Below are 15204 nucleotides of genomic sequence, written 5' to 3' on the forward strand. Positions count from 1 at the left end.
GTTAGAAATCTTTTTGTTTATGCTTTTGGTAAGCTTTGTAGTCGGTCGACTCATAAACAAGACTAAAATATTTATGATGCTGTCAGTATGAGCAGTTAATGTCTTATCAGTGTCAATGATCAACAACTGTACAGATTTGAAATGTCTCACAAGGATTCTCCTCGTCATGCAAGCTGAATGCTTCACCTCTCAATAAAAATCTTGAAAGGGAAATTTACCAAATTACAAAGAGCCAATGAGCTTGTAAAGAAACAGTTCACCCAAAAATGAAACTTTATTTATATTATTTATTCACCCTCTATTCATTCGTCACCCTCTAAACCGTTATGACTTTCTTTCTTCTACAGAACACAACAGAAGATATTTTGAAGAAAGTTGGTACCCATACCGAGCTACCAATTCACTTCTATTGTACTGAAAAAAAACAAGGAAAGTCAATGGGTTCAGCTGTTGTTTGGTTACCAACATTCTTCAAACTATCTTCTTTTGTGTTTTGCAGAAATATAAAGCCAAATAGGTTTGAAATGACAAGCGGGTAAGCAAATGATAACAGAATTTTCCTTTTCGGTGAACCCTTAATTTTAAAGATTCCAGTCTTTTTTTGTCCGCTGTATTGAAAATACAGGCGCTGCTCTTGGCCATTGCCAATATGCCCAGCGACTGCAATAATACGACCTTGTCAATCTCATCAAAAGGTTTTTGAGCTGTAATTTTTTACATCTCTGAAGTAACATGGTTCGGTCTAGCCCATTCAGAAGAGCTGATATTTGTCTCCTGTCTTTCCTACAGAGTTGACCTTTTCTTGGATTTTCAATGAATATCCCTCATTTGTGAAGCAGGACACGCGCCGCTTCGTGTCACAGAAAACCGGCAACCTGTACATCGCTAAAGTCGAACCCTCGGAAGTTGGAAACTACACTTGTGTCGTCACCAACACGGTGACCCAGACCACAGTACAGGGACCTCCTACGCCACTTGTGCTCCGGAGTGATGGTGATGTCCCTTTGTGGACTTATCTTATAAAATGACTTGTATGTGGTTGTAAACATTCTGATGTGAAATGATGCATTTGTGTTTCAGGCATCATGGGTGAATATGAGCCAAAAATTGAAGTTCAGCTCCCTGAAATCTTGGCTGTTGCTAAGGGGTTAACAGTGAAACTGGAGTGCTTCGCTTTGGGAAAGTAAATACATTACAGTTGTCATCTCTGTAAGAATGTTTTCATGAATTTTACATGCAAGAAATGGCTAAATGACTTCCACTGGTTTCTTCATAACCGCCATTCATGTCATGTGTGAAATTATGACATCCTTAGTAATTGTCTTCTAAATTTGCTACATTTATTATGTTAAAACAACGCTAAATTAATTTCTAAAACATTTAGGATGAGTCTTAACAAGATTGAATGCTCTAAAAGTACTTCAAGGATAATGTGTGTTATCATCCAAAATATTGCAGATCATGGATAAGTATTGATTATTTTTGCAGTAACTTTCTAAGTTCCAACTAGCTTAAATGACACGCTTCGGGAAACTAGAATCCAGTAGAATGTAGTTTTAAGCCTCATCAAACAATTAGATTTCTCACTTGGTTTCAGTCCAGTTCCTGTGATCAGCTGGAGAAGAACAGATGAAAATCCGTTTCCCAGAAAAGTGGATGCCAATAAGTCCAGTGGAGTGTTGGAGATCCCTTATTTCCAACAGGAGGATGCAGGACAATATGAATGCGTGGCTGAAAACTCCAGAGGCAAAAACGCTGTGAAGGGACGCCTTTCATTCTTTGGTAAGTCTGAAATATTTCCTAATATTTTATGCAAACATGAAAATTCTGTTGATTTATATCTGAATGTATTTTATTTTATTTGATGCCTGGCTTAAAATGTATAATTAGAAAACAATCTTGACCAACAATTTTGAACTTTTTCTTAATCTTCCCAATAAAGTACATGACAACACCATTACCAGTATAGCCACGCCACTACACCACGCAAATAAAAATGACTTTTATTTTGGTACTAATTATCGCCTACCAGAATCAACCTGTGTCAAGTTTTTAACTATGCCTGTCGAAGTGTCAACTAGCAATTTTTCTACATTAAAACGAATGAAAACATAAATCAGAAACACAATTGAGCCGCTCTGCACTTCTGCATTCCAAAGCATTTCTGAGCACCGTAACAATGAATCAACCGTACGCAACTGCATGTTACAGTCATGGATTGATCGTCAAAAAAATCTGTCATCATTTAAATACCCTCGCGTACATCAATACTTGACTTTCTCTCATTTGACAAAAGAAAACAAAAAGAAACATAAAACAACAAATGCTTCTTTCGTATGCGTGAACAGTGTTGCCAGACGTAGCATAATTACCGTATTTGTTCCATAATTTTGACCTCTGTACGATGTACTTTCAATAACGAAAAAAATCCAATAATGTACAATCATTTCCGAATTTTGTGACACTTCAAATGATGCTCGATGTTATCATATGTGTTCTACACTCATTGATATAGCTGTGGATCCAACGTCTACCGTCATAATAATGAAAAGACCGTAAACGTGCAGTTACGCAGGCAGGGGCGTAGTTTATGGGGGGGATGGGGGGATGTAACCCCCCCAATATTCAAATCCATCAGTTAGAACCCCTCCAATATTTCAACATGAAAATCACAGTAGATCTAATGAAAAATATGTAGAATTACTTTATTTTGTGACAATAATTTTGTTCCTAATCAAATATGAGTTTGTCATAATAAATTAGACAAAAAATACTCCCCCTCCATTGAACCGATTGGTAACGGCCAACCAAGGAGTCGCACTTTCACCAAATCAACGCGAGTGGTGTTTGAATGGGAGAGCCCACGGTTAACTTAACGTACTTAACGCTGCACAGCGGACTATATTTAACTGCTGGTCAGAGAGGGATGCAAAAAAAATAAAGCATGTACTGAGAATGAGGTATGAGAATATTGTGTGATAATAGCTAAGTACACAACATATATGTTAGCTAGCTAATCCATTGAAATGTATTTAGCTATAACTATCAGTATAACAAGTTACCAAAGCAGCCATCTGTTTTGCTAGTTCATTTTTCAATAGTGTCTGTAATTATCAATGACAAAAGCATTCACGTTGATGTTTGTTTTCTTCCTAAAATAATCTGTCTTTTGAACGAATTGGATGAATGAATAATTTAAGTGGCTCACTCATTAATACAGTGAATCGCTGCCGCCTACTGGCGCTTTCAATACTTAATTTCTTTCTTTTTATAATCTCTTCTATGTCAGAATTTTTGTCAGTTTAACATACATTCTAAATCATTACATCTTAAAGACATCTTCTAACAGGAAACGTCCTATAGACGTATTGCAGATGAGCAAACACTCTAAAAAATACGTCTTCCAGATGTAAACTCACACATCAAATAGACGTCTTCTCAGCCAATAATCTCACGAGCACAAGTTAATGTTCCCCGAACACTGAAGCTGCGCTTAGGTCAGTCCTGAATAGGAAGTCGAAGAAAGGGGAAAGGCGAAGACGAAAGTCTATGAAGCAGCCTAAATGTAAGCACACACAGAAAACAAACAGAACAGAGGTCGAAAAGGACTTCAGTTTTGCAGGATGGCAATGATACCAAGCCTTCTATCGGTCCGGTCGTGTCAAAAAAAGTTGTCTTAATAAAATGCTTTGTTCAATAAGTTTGACCCGTGTACGATAATTTGTTCCAAATATGATAGTTTTGAGCTTCTGGTACAATAGTTGGACATTTCCAATCTAACAACACTGTACGTGAAGCTTGAGCTCTTCCATAAAGTAGAAAGTGATCTACATATACATGTCAAGCACTGTTTGAACATTGAGACAAACGCAGAATCAGTTCAGTCTTGTTTTGAACAAGCCACAGAAATTATTTCTGTAAATTGTTTTCTCTTTCTTTATTCTGTGCACCATAATGGTTGAGGTGTTTAAGAATGTTTTGATATATGGGCTTATCATTGATCAAATCGATAAACTGTGGTTTAAGTGATTACCCAATGAGGTTTTATGACCTGGATGTCAGATTTTCATGATTATTCTTGTGTGTTGTATTATTTGTCATTTCAATGATTTGGCTTGCAAAAATCCATAATCTTCCATGGTCTCTACTTTACAAGACATCTATCAACGCCATTGGGGTTATGGAATAATCAATACGAGCCGCTGTTGTTCATTACATAATGGCTAGTACCAAAATGATGAGGTCCAAAAGTGAGTCTGATACCCCATAAACTTTAAGTAGGTTTCCAATAGAATGCTATGACAGATAGAAGTTTCTCCTGTTTGTAAATGTATTCATGATAATTATAAATTAACTTACATTATTACATGGCTCCTTGGAATTCTTGATTCTGATTGGCCAGTCGCGACGTTTGCAGGTTCATTTTTCCCAGATAACAACCTCTCAAAACTAACAACATACGGCAACCCGGACGCAGCAAGTCATTTTGACAGGTTGTTTTTGACAATTTAAATATGACTTTTAATAACATATATGACAGTATATTTACAAACGATTAAACGAATTGACACGTCTTTTCGTACCTTACAACCGAAAGTAAACAGCTTTTCCTCACGGTCAGCATTCGCTAAAAATGAGCAAACGAATATTTCAAATTCATATTTTATGTCCAGTTTTTTCTCATGTGGCAAGTGTAATAAGCCGCATAATGTACAAGCAGCTGTCAGTTATCGCGAAATAAGCCCCTTCAGTGTGATACCTGATCACACTATCAAGGCTTATTTCTGCGATAACAACCAGCTGCCTGTACATTATCACTTATATAATCAATAGAGTCATTATATTAAAGGGGTGATATGACAGGAATAAAATGAATATTATCGTTTTAAGCTTAAAAAATGCTGAAAAGCAAGGTTTGCTATGATTGGCCTGTTAACCAGTGCATAGTGATTGGTGGAATACTGCAAGCATGTGACGGAAATCTGATGCCTCTTACCACATTTAGAAAATCAGATTCCAAAGCAATTGTACTGACAGGTACGCCAACCTTACTTGCGTATACATTTGGGAGGTCTTAGTCAAATCATACCACGAACTGGGGTGGATTTGTGGGGGTGTGTTTATAAGAGGCGTAAAACATATTTTTTTCCGACACTTTGCAATTTTTGCAATTTCACTTGTCTTATACTGTACATGCATGGGCAACTTATAACACACCAAAGACACAGAAAAACACGTATTCGCGCAATAGGACCCCTTTAACATTGGCACTAAAAAAAGTTGATTCGTGTTTTTGGTGGTGTTGTTCCATAAAGCTATGTAAATATTACTAAATAAATAGCCGTATGAATTATTCATGTGGTAATACGATTTTCCATTCCAATGCCTTGTTGATCAAGTGCATTTATTTATTAATTGGCTCATAAACCGCTTGCTTGCTTTACCGATTTCTCCAAGGGGTTAATCAATAATCAACTCAAAGTCTGTCTGGGAGTCAGGAGGGCTGTTGAAAAATTCTTTTTCATCCGCAGTGCTCTGTGTGTTTTTGACAACGGGCGTGTGTTGTGTGTTTGTTGACGGCTCTCAGCTCCCCCTCATCTGCTGGAGAAGCCCCAGGATGTGAAGAAAGCTATTGATGAATCTTTGCTGTGGGAGTGTAAGGCGAGCGCCAAGCCCAAACCTTCCTACAGGTGGCTGAAGAACGGAGAACCGCTGGAGTCATTTGAGGTGGGTGACTCGTGTTGGAGAGGTAAAGGTCTTATGAGTAATGAGGTTTAATGTGGCGGAAGGTGATGAAGGATTTTAGATGGTTGTTTACAAGTTACACATTTACAAACATTTGACTTAAAGGGACAAGTCACCCAAAAATAAAAATAAGATCATTATTGTTCAAAACCTGTATATGACTCTTTCTTCTGTGAAACACAAAATAAGATATTTTGAGAAATGTCTGGTTTTGTTTTCATATAATGGAAGTCAATGGGGGACATTCTTCGCAATATCTTGTTATGAAAAATAATAAATAAATAAAATCTGGGTGAACTAACCCTTTTAATTTAAGCCATTCTATGTTAATTTAACCCAACACTTCGGGTTTGTCCATATATGACCCAACTGTGAGTTGAAACCACCCAGTGTTTGATCCTGCAAAACTGTCATATTTATAAAGATGCGTTCTAGGTTCCTTTTAGTTTTTTATAAGATTCACAGTGGTTCCGTGCTGCATTTCATGTACAACAGAGCTTGTTTTATCACACACAGAGAGAATCTCAGCGTGAGGGCTGCACTCTTAATGAGCTGAGGTGTTAGCATTTTGTAAATGTCACGATCAGCTAACTCAGCATTTGATCAATCTGAAGACCAAAGGTCATCTGTGTAGTCAGAGGAAGAGCAGCGGGGTGGGTGTTGTTTGTTATTTGATTACGATGAACAGACAAAGCCCCTTTATCTCCTTACCAGACACCCAGTAACAAGCTGGTTTTTCTACTAGTAATAGCAGCTTTACAGTAACTTGACAAAACACTACATCACTGAGTAATTGCATTGTGTTCACGCCAATACTGCTTGCATATTTTCCTAGAATGTTATCCCTCAAGTGACAAGCTTGGCTTTATATAAAATTCAGCTTTTTTATAATGCAGCTTTTAACTTATTGAAAGATGCAGTCTATAACTTGTGCCTCTGCATCGCCATATTTGTTTTTAACGTTAAATTGCAACCTGACACAAATTATTTTTGACTTTGCATCCACCTAATGCATACGGGGCGATGGCATACTTCTGCTAAAATCTCAGCCAGCTAAGTCACTTCCGCTCTCACTGCGCTGAGGTAATTTTTCATCAAGTGATAACAACGTGTTTAGTACGAAAACATTTCAATTCCAGGAAACCCAACAACACTACGGCTGGACATTGCTACTTGCCTTTGTCATCATGCCTCAGTAAATGTTTACCTAAACTTTTAAAAGTTTATATTTTTATATATTTGTGAATGTACCTTGAAATGGATAGAGTGAACAACTCGCGTGTTGACCGTAATACTATGTGCATCTTGATGCCATTGGACCATCCAATGGACCCTACGTGCGCCGGATGTAAAAGAGCTGGTTGAGATTTTAGCAGACATTCGTCATCGCTCCGTGTGCATATATCCCATTTACATCATTTTTGTACCAGATAAATATATGGCATGAGCTGTATGGGTTTTTTCAATAAATTATAAATTCTGATTTCTAAATTCTATTTATAGAAAAATTCAGATGTACACCACAAATATAGACATGTAAAGACAGTATAGCCAGCTACCGTATTTTGATCTTACCATTTTTTGATCTTCCAATGACAAGATGTGAAAGCGTGTTATTATTTCTTAAGTATACTGTACGATATATACAGCTTTTAATAAATATTCTTGTAATCTCTGAACTGATTGTAATCTCTGAACTGAAGGTTAAATAAATAAAAAAACGGAAGAAAAAAAACTAACGCTAAAATGTATTAATCTTAGATAAAAGACTGAAATTGGACAATTGGAATTTGTATTAAAAACTTTTCTTGATGCCAACTTAAATATTATTTTCACTGAGATGCCAAAACCTTCCTCCATTTGTGTAAATGTTTACTTCAGCAACAGTACCACTCATACAAGTAAACATCCATATTGTGGCAACGTCTATTCAAGTGGGCGACTTAATCAGTCTGGTGCAGCACAGCCCACTCACGCCGCTCCCCCGCCGAGGGGGGAAAGTGCTGATTTCAGTAGAATGTCACCCCTAATTAATTACCCCCATAAAACTGATTTATGCCAGCATTTGTCTCCGCTGCTAGAGGCTTTGCTGATCTTCTCTGTCTTATCCCTGTCAACAGAGCACACATGCTGTTCGATGTTGTCTCTTTGTGATACCGGTTAGATTATACGACATTCCTCGTCAGAGCGGGTCACATGGTAGGAAAGTTTGATTATTTTCCTAGCTGCACTAGAACAATGAAATTCAAGTGTTATGAAGCATCCAACTCTGAAGTGCCAACCTGCAGAGAGTAAGTGTGGATAGCTGAGCCATTTAAATCTCTGCTCATTCAACCTGAATGCACCGTTCATATTGTTCGCTCTCGAGTGAGTAACCGAGCTTTACGAGTAAATGTTTTGCCAGGGTGAAAAATTACAAGCCGTCCAATAGCAGCTCTCCGTGGCTGGTGTGGGTTTAAATTCCTCCTGTTTTCTTTAAACCTATCAATTGATTCAAAGTAGGTTCCTGGTTTTCATTTATGAATCAGCTCACAGGTGGCTAATTTTTATTTTTGTGATTTTTCTTTTTGTACTTATCAGCACAGCCTCTTGTTATTAGTATTGACCTTATCAGGTCAAGATGGGAAATGACATGGCCTGTGTTGGTAGAGATGTATAGTCTACGCACATGTTTTGTTGTAGACACCTACAATCATTTACGTGACAGTAGTTATCTTTCATCTATGTTATATTATATGTATGGGGTTGTGGAATGCTTCATTCTGATTGGCTGACGAACGTGCTATGGTGTGTATCAAAACCGCAGCTGGCACACTAAACTCTGTATCATATTTTCTCTCCAAATGCTCTTCTGATATGACCAGGCTTTTGAATACGGCAAAAACAAATATCGATACTTAGCTTTTCCAGTGTAAATATGCGCATGTGCATATGCGCATGGTGTCTGTCTTCCTTCGCTCACTCTCTGATAACTGCATACAGGCTCAAGCAATGCCTTGAGATGAGACGCGTAAGGAATAAGTCCTATTAAATTAGAGTCCTATTAGAAATGAACGCATTCCAGGACAATTACTTTAAAATGTCTTTAAAATAATTGACTCCGGTCCGTTGCATTCTTCGAAAATAATGCATTTTCTATTAATTCAATGGCCCGTCTTCAATTATTCCTGACTTAAGGGATATGGCATAAAAAGTGTGATGGAAATGCCCAATATGGGCATAAATTCTAAAAACACACATAGGGGTACACGCTCAAGTAATCCATATAATTTTTTATCAGATAAGAAATGCACGAAAACTGAGATGCAAAATAATTTATCGAATAAATTCCTTGATGTGCATCAGAATAATCATTAATGCCTAACATTAAAATCAGAAGTTTTAAATGTGTGGGTGCAAAAAAGGAAAAGAGTGCTACACGGGTCTCTTCATATCATCAACGGTGCTCTTTGGATAATCTAAGGTAATGTTGTATCAAAAATACTCCAAGGCACTCAGTTAAACAGACATGTCTACAAGATAGGTCTACGTGGTTTAAAAATATAAAAGAGTCATTTACTTGTTGATATTTTTAAACCATGTAGCCGTCTATTTTTCTACTTGTTTTAAATGTGTGGTTTGTTTTTTATGTCACAGTTGAATTCTAATGTGGTAGTTGTTATTTTTCCAGGACCGAATCCAGGTGGAGAACGGTGCATTGTCCATCAGCAGTCTGACTCTGTCAGATACAGGGATGTACCAGTGTATCGCTGAGAACCGGCACGGCCGAGTGTTTGTTAACGCTGAACTCAGAGTCATCGGTAAGTGATGTGATGCTCCCTAAATGAATGCTTGACTAATCTGTAATGTTTACCTCTATACCATCATCTCTTCAAACCAAAAACATTTTTGGTTACTTCACATTCATGTGGGTTGAAGTCACCCGACAGCTCAACAGTGTCAAAATTATTTGTCATGCGTCTTTGGCACTAACGTTACAACACTGAAGCTGTCAAGTTTTTATGGAGTCACCTACATGTTTCGAGCTTGTGACCCCCATGAATATTCCCAATGAGTTATTACAGAAACAATTTATTAAAGTATTGTTTGTGTCATCTTTGTCCCCATCACTTTTCAAAACAGAGTTGAGCAACTGTATAAGCTTAGTGTTGCAAATCAAGGGGAGGTTAAGAACACATTTTAATTCAGTTATCGCGCAATAACAGATTTTTGGTTTATTTAAAAATGCGATGCGTCAAAAGACAATTAAACGCATTAGAGCCCATTATAATTTTACAATTTGTCCATACTGGATGCGGCACAACAATCTCATTAGAACAAGCAATGTGTCGTGTCGCGTCTGGTTTTGTTATACTGTAAATAAACAAAAAATCTGTTAATATTTATTTATAACAAAAAGAAATTGCAGCTTTAAGTTAGACATAAGTTATTTGGCTTCTTTAGGGTTTAGTAGTTGTAATTGTATTACACTGCAAGCGGATCTCAGCAAACTTTTATTTTGAAAGGGAAATAAAGATTTTTAGAGTGGGTGTTTGAAGAGCTTAAGGGAGCAGCTGGAAATACTTTTTCCGACAGTTGGCATCAAAGCAGCAGTGTTAAAAATAGTAAAAAGTTAAGATAAAATTAGAAAAGATACATAAAAAATCCATCATGTCCCATCCATAAACTGTCATAAAAGGGAATTGCGCATGCATGACTGGTATACAGAAGACAAATTACATGAATTCTAATTCGTTTTTGTTCGTTCAGCAGCGCACAGTTTTGTTTCTCATTCCAGGCACATTGTCGTTGAACCGCACATTAGTCTTACCACGGCCTTTTGCACTGCATTTAAAAACAGTTGACCCGCAATCACGGGGAGCAGGATAACTTTTGACAGATCAATGATCAAACCCATGTCTGCGGCGAAGATTAAAGGAGCTGATGTTCGAGGCCATTTCATCGTGCATCAGATGAGCGGGGTGCTCCGTTTCCCCTTCTTGTCATTTGTCAGCACAATGGCTGCTTTGATGCTGTCAGCACTGAGTGCAGACGGATGCCAAACAGGCGGGAAAGTCTAGTATGCTGAAATTGCTGCCTGGGGAAGATGTGAGGTAGACAGTCTTTGCACTTCAGTTCCTTTATGTTTGTGCTGGCTGGCTTGACTCGGTTTGACTTAGCGGCGTGGGGGGATAGCGCGGAGCTTTGAGCACGCTCTTAAGTGAGTATATCGCATTAAAAAACTTTTCCTCCTCGTCTGCCTGTGGAAAGTGAGCGGACGATGAGATTTAGTGAAAATGAGAGCGAGCTGGAGATAAAGCAATTTGACAGACTGTGTGGAAGAAAATACCTTTCATATTTCCCAAACTACCATCAAAGCAAAAAGTATTTAGACACTTTAACATTAATGGATTTCATAGGATTAGACACAAAATATAAAACCAGGCAGCACTGGCCTATACATTTTCGGGGGGTTAAAAATAAACAAAAAATGTATTAAGCTGGTACATGAAAATCTTAAAAGGTAGTTCTGCCAATTCAATTCAATTGTATTAAATTGTATTTGTATCGCACTTTTCACAATGTACATTGTTCCAAAGCAGCTTTTGCGGGAGAAAATAAGAAAAACTGAAAAACACAGAAAAGGTTTGTAGAACAAGCAAGATCATTCTAATAAAGCTATGTTAACTGTAACGTTGAGTAATCCAGGCAGGGAGGCATCGGATCCACATGCAGTTCGATTTTAATAAACAACAACACAAAATACAAAACAATAACACAACAAAGAAAACAAGGAATTAAATAATATTAAAGTAATGACACTGGTACCATGAACAAACATACAACGCCTCACACTAGACAAAGGGAACACTGGGTTTAAAATACATAGAAACTAACAAGATAACAAGACACACATGGAGGAACTAATTAACTCTTAAAACTACAAAGGACTACAAAACATGGCACAAAACAGGAGGGAACATAAGTTCTTAAACACAGGGGAAGCATGGACTGGGATGGTGATATTAATGGAATTTACTGGATTCATCCTCATGTCATTCAAAACCTGTATCGGACTCTTTCTTCAGTGGAACACATAAGATGATATTTTGAGAAAGTGGTTTTGTGTTTATACAATAGAGGTCAATAAAAGTCAGTGTTGTTTGGTTACCAACATTCTTTAATGCTGGGGTTTTTAAAGGTATTTACCAGGGCTTCCAAACGATTAATCGTGATTAATCGCATCTAAAATAAAACTTTGTGTTTACGTATATTTATAATATGTCTGTGTTCTGTGCATATTCATTTTGTAATTATAAAAACATACTTATAAATGCATATATTTAAGAAAAGTATATTATAATAATCGTGATTAATCGCATCTAAATAAAAGTTTGTGTTTACGTTTATTTATAATATATCTGTGTTCGGTGCATATTCATTTTATAATTATAAAAACATACACATAAATGCATATATTTAAGAAAAATATGGAATAATAATCGTGATTAATCGCATTTAAAATAAAAGTTTGCGTTTACATATATTTATAATATGTTTGTGTGGTGTGCGTATTCATTTTGTAACTATAAAACATACACATAAATGCATATATTTAAGGAAAATATAAAATAATAAAACATTTATTTATCGAAATTATTAGTAATAATAAATTTGTGTATAAATTCAAAATTAATATGCACAATACACAGACGTATATTATCCTAATACAAACTTTTTTTGCGGATGTGATTAATAGCAAGTAATTGTTTTACAGCCCTAGTATCTATCAATCTATTGGTCCATCCATTTCATTATTTTAACATGTTTTTTTTCTTCACCTCAGCAGTGGCTCCCGATTTCTCCGACAGCCTGCTGAAGGCACAGACATTGGCTCGGCAGGGCGGGGATGTTTTGATTGAGTGCAGACCCCGCATGTCCCCACGTGGCATGATCTCCTGGAGGAAAGGCAAAGAAGCCCTGCGAGAGAGCCACAGGTATATTTTCCGTCCATTCTCTCCCTTTGTCTGCCGAAAAGCTATTCTTCAAAGTGATACAGTCCCAACAATATGCTTGAAGTCAAGAGGGCTGCCGACGCTTAATTATTCATATAAATAATACTCGACAGAACCGCTTTGTTTGCATTTAGTTGATGGATAAAATGTGTCAGAAAAAACATTTACGATATTTACAGTGAAAAGTACAGTGTTTGAGCTTTTATAAACATTTGGCAGACACTTTTTTCCAAAGCGACTTACATTGCAATATCCTACACAATCCCGTGGGATCAAACCCACAACCTTGCGTGGTTAAAACAATGCTCTTGTGCTTTGTATCACCCAAACTTATAAAAATGGAAATATTAATAAGAAGCTATCGCATTACTTTATATTCAATACCTTTCCTAGGAAAAATTTTCACAAATATCTGTAGTTTTAAAGATGTCCCCTTTTCCTCATTTAGCTTCCCGCCAGTGTTTCATTCCCCACACCTGCCTGGTGTAATTCTCCCTTGTTAGTTCCCCTATTTAATGCCCTTGTGTTTGCTGTCCTGTGCTGTTTCGTTTTGGTTCATTGCGTGTGATTTGTTGTAATGACCTTGTGTCTTAGTCTAGTCTAGTCTTTGCCCCCTAATGGGAAGTCTTTGTTTTCAAGTTTTCTTTCAGCTTTGGTTTTCACACCATCGTGGGTTTTTGTTAATAAAAGTTGAAGTTACTGTACCACTGCCTGCGCTTGGGTTCTCTCTCCTTGACCACCCCTGACAGTTTGTAGATTTCTCTCACATACAGAAAAATAGCTACTTGCATGTTATGAGTAGCCGGGTGAACTTTCTGTGTTCAATTTCTGTCAGGTGTAATAACCAATGTAAAACAACGAAAATGCTTTTTCATAGTTATAGTAATTTAACACTTGTCTAAACACTGTTGCTGAGTCAAAAATATTCATTAAATCCATTTTTAAAGGATTTTTTTTTAATATACTTTTAGAGAATACATTTTGAATAAAATTACCTCTATGAGTAATGAATGACGGCAATGAATAACCAGCCAGTAGCATCAGATTAAAGCATAATCATGAAAAAATGAATTTACTGAGACTTTTTAATTTCATATTACGATTTCTATCTTCAAGATAAATTCAGCAGGCATCTAAATGATCTTTCAAAATCAGGTCTGTAATCCTAATATGTGACACTGGACAACAAAACCAGTCATAAATAGCACGGTTATATTTGTAGCAATAGCCAACAATACATTGTATGGGTCAACTTTTATAAGTGGATGAAGAAAATTCACAACAAAAATGGCTGGAAAAACGCCTACAAACTTCACTCGGTGCTCTTTGGGAATTACCCAAGTTTGCTATCTATGTAAAGTTTAGAATTTCAGCTTCCTTCTTCATCTGCTCTCCACAAATTCATAACAGCGGTGAGCCAACAGAGAGTGTTAAAATACGGCCTGCTACAGCACCTCTAATGGACAACTTTAAAGGTGACTTTCTCAATATTTTGATTTTTCGGCACCGTCAGATTCATAGTTGTTTCTCGACCAAATGTATTCTATTCTAACAAACCATACATTAATGGGAAGCTTGTTATTCAGCTTTCATATGATGTATAAATATCAATTGAAGACATTAACCCTTATGGATGGTTTTGTTGTCCAGGGTCACATATAACATTGACAGGACAGAACCAGTAAAGGTTCTAAGAGAGTATTAATGCCTCCAGATCAGAAGCTTTTAAAAAGGTTTCTAAACTTTAGACGATAACATACAGTAATATCTTTAAGCATACACTAATATGAATCTATTGAGAATTTAGGCACTATGGCAGAGAGAAGGACTGAAGCGGTGAGGATAGAGCTTCTGTGAGAAAATCATTAGTAGCCATCACTGTCTATCAGCCTTGTGCTAACATCCACCCACAGTTTCCAGCTCCGGCTAGGAAGAAGGACAGGGTCTCTCATTAAACACTGTTGCACTCCTGACAGAGAGAGAGAGACAAAGAATAACTTTTTCAGCCTTTCCTAGTAATGATGTGGGTAGTGAATATAGAATGTTTCTTTCATTTCATCATGACTAATATTGCTTGTTATAATCTAGCACCTGTTGGAAAACTATGCAATGCAAAAATGACAACAGTATAAAAACTGTGTGTTAATGTTAAAGCTACCATCCTTTGGTTGTTTTTGAAGCTTTGATTATGTTTTATGGGTGTTTAACAATGGATGTTCATGTTTCCAGTTAAAAATAACGCTTTATATTTCACATATTTCAAGTCTATTGTTCACTGCTGTCCCTCTTCTCACAAACCGATTGGATGTTTTCCGGTTTCTATAAAGTCCCTCCTTCTGAAACCCTCTGATCTGTAAAGATGAACCAGTCTGTCATGATTGGTTCACAGGCTGTTGTGATTGGTCGGTCCCCATATCAGTGCATGTGTATTCATAAGCTTTGTTGTAACGATTCTGGCCCATCA

At 36.9% G+C, this 15204-nt stretch overlaps 1 protein-coding gene across 2 annotated transcripts in view; it reads left to right on the top strand.

Moving 5' to 3' along the window:
• Positions 1–15204, top strand: part of cntn3a.1 (contactin 3a, tandem duplicate 1) — a 54219-nt gene that overhangs the window by 24228 nt on the left and 14787 nt on the right. For both annotated transcript variants that reach the window (XM_056733030.1, XM_056733032.1), the window contains exons 6-11: positions 790–993; positions 1081–1183; positions 1598–1782; positions 5588–5727; positions 9416–9545; positions 12572–12722. In XM_056733030.1, coding sequence (XP_056589008.1) covers positions 790–993; positions 1081–1183; positions 1598–1782; positions 5588–5727; positions 9416–9545; positions 12572–12722 — 913 coding nt within the window. The remainder of the gene's footprint in view (positions 1–789; positions 994–1080; positions 1184–1597; positions 1783–5587; positions 5728–9415; positions 9546–12571; positions 12723–15204) is intronic.

Source organism: Triplophysa dalaica, chromosome 20, assembly GCF_015846415.1.
Source record: "Triplophysa dalaica isolate WHDGS20190420 chromosome 20, ASM1584641v1, whole genome shotgun sequence".
In the NCBI taxonomy this organism is placed as follows: domain Eukaryota; kingdom Metazoa; phylum Chordata; class Actinopteri; order Cypriniformes; family Nemacheilidae; genus Triplophysa; species Triplophysa dalaica.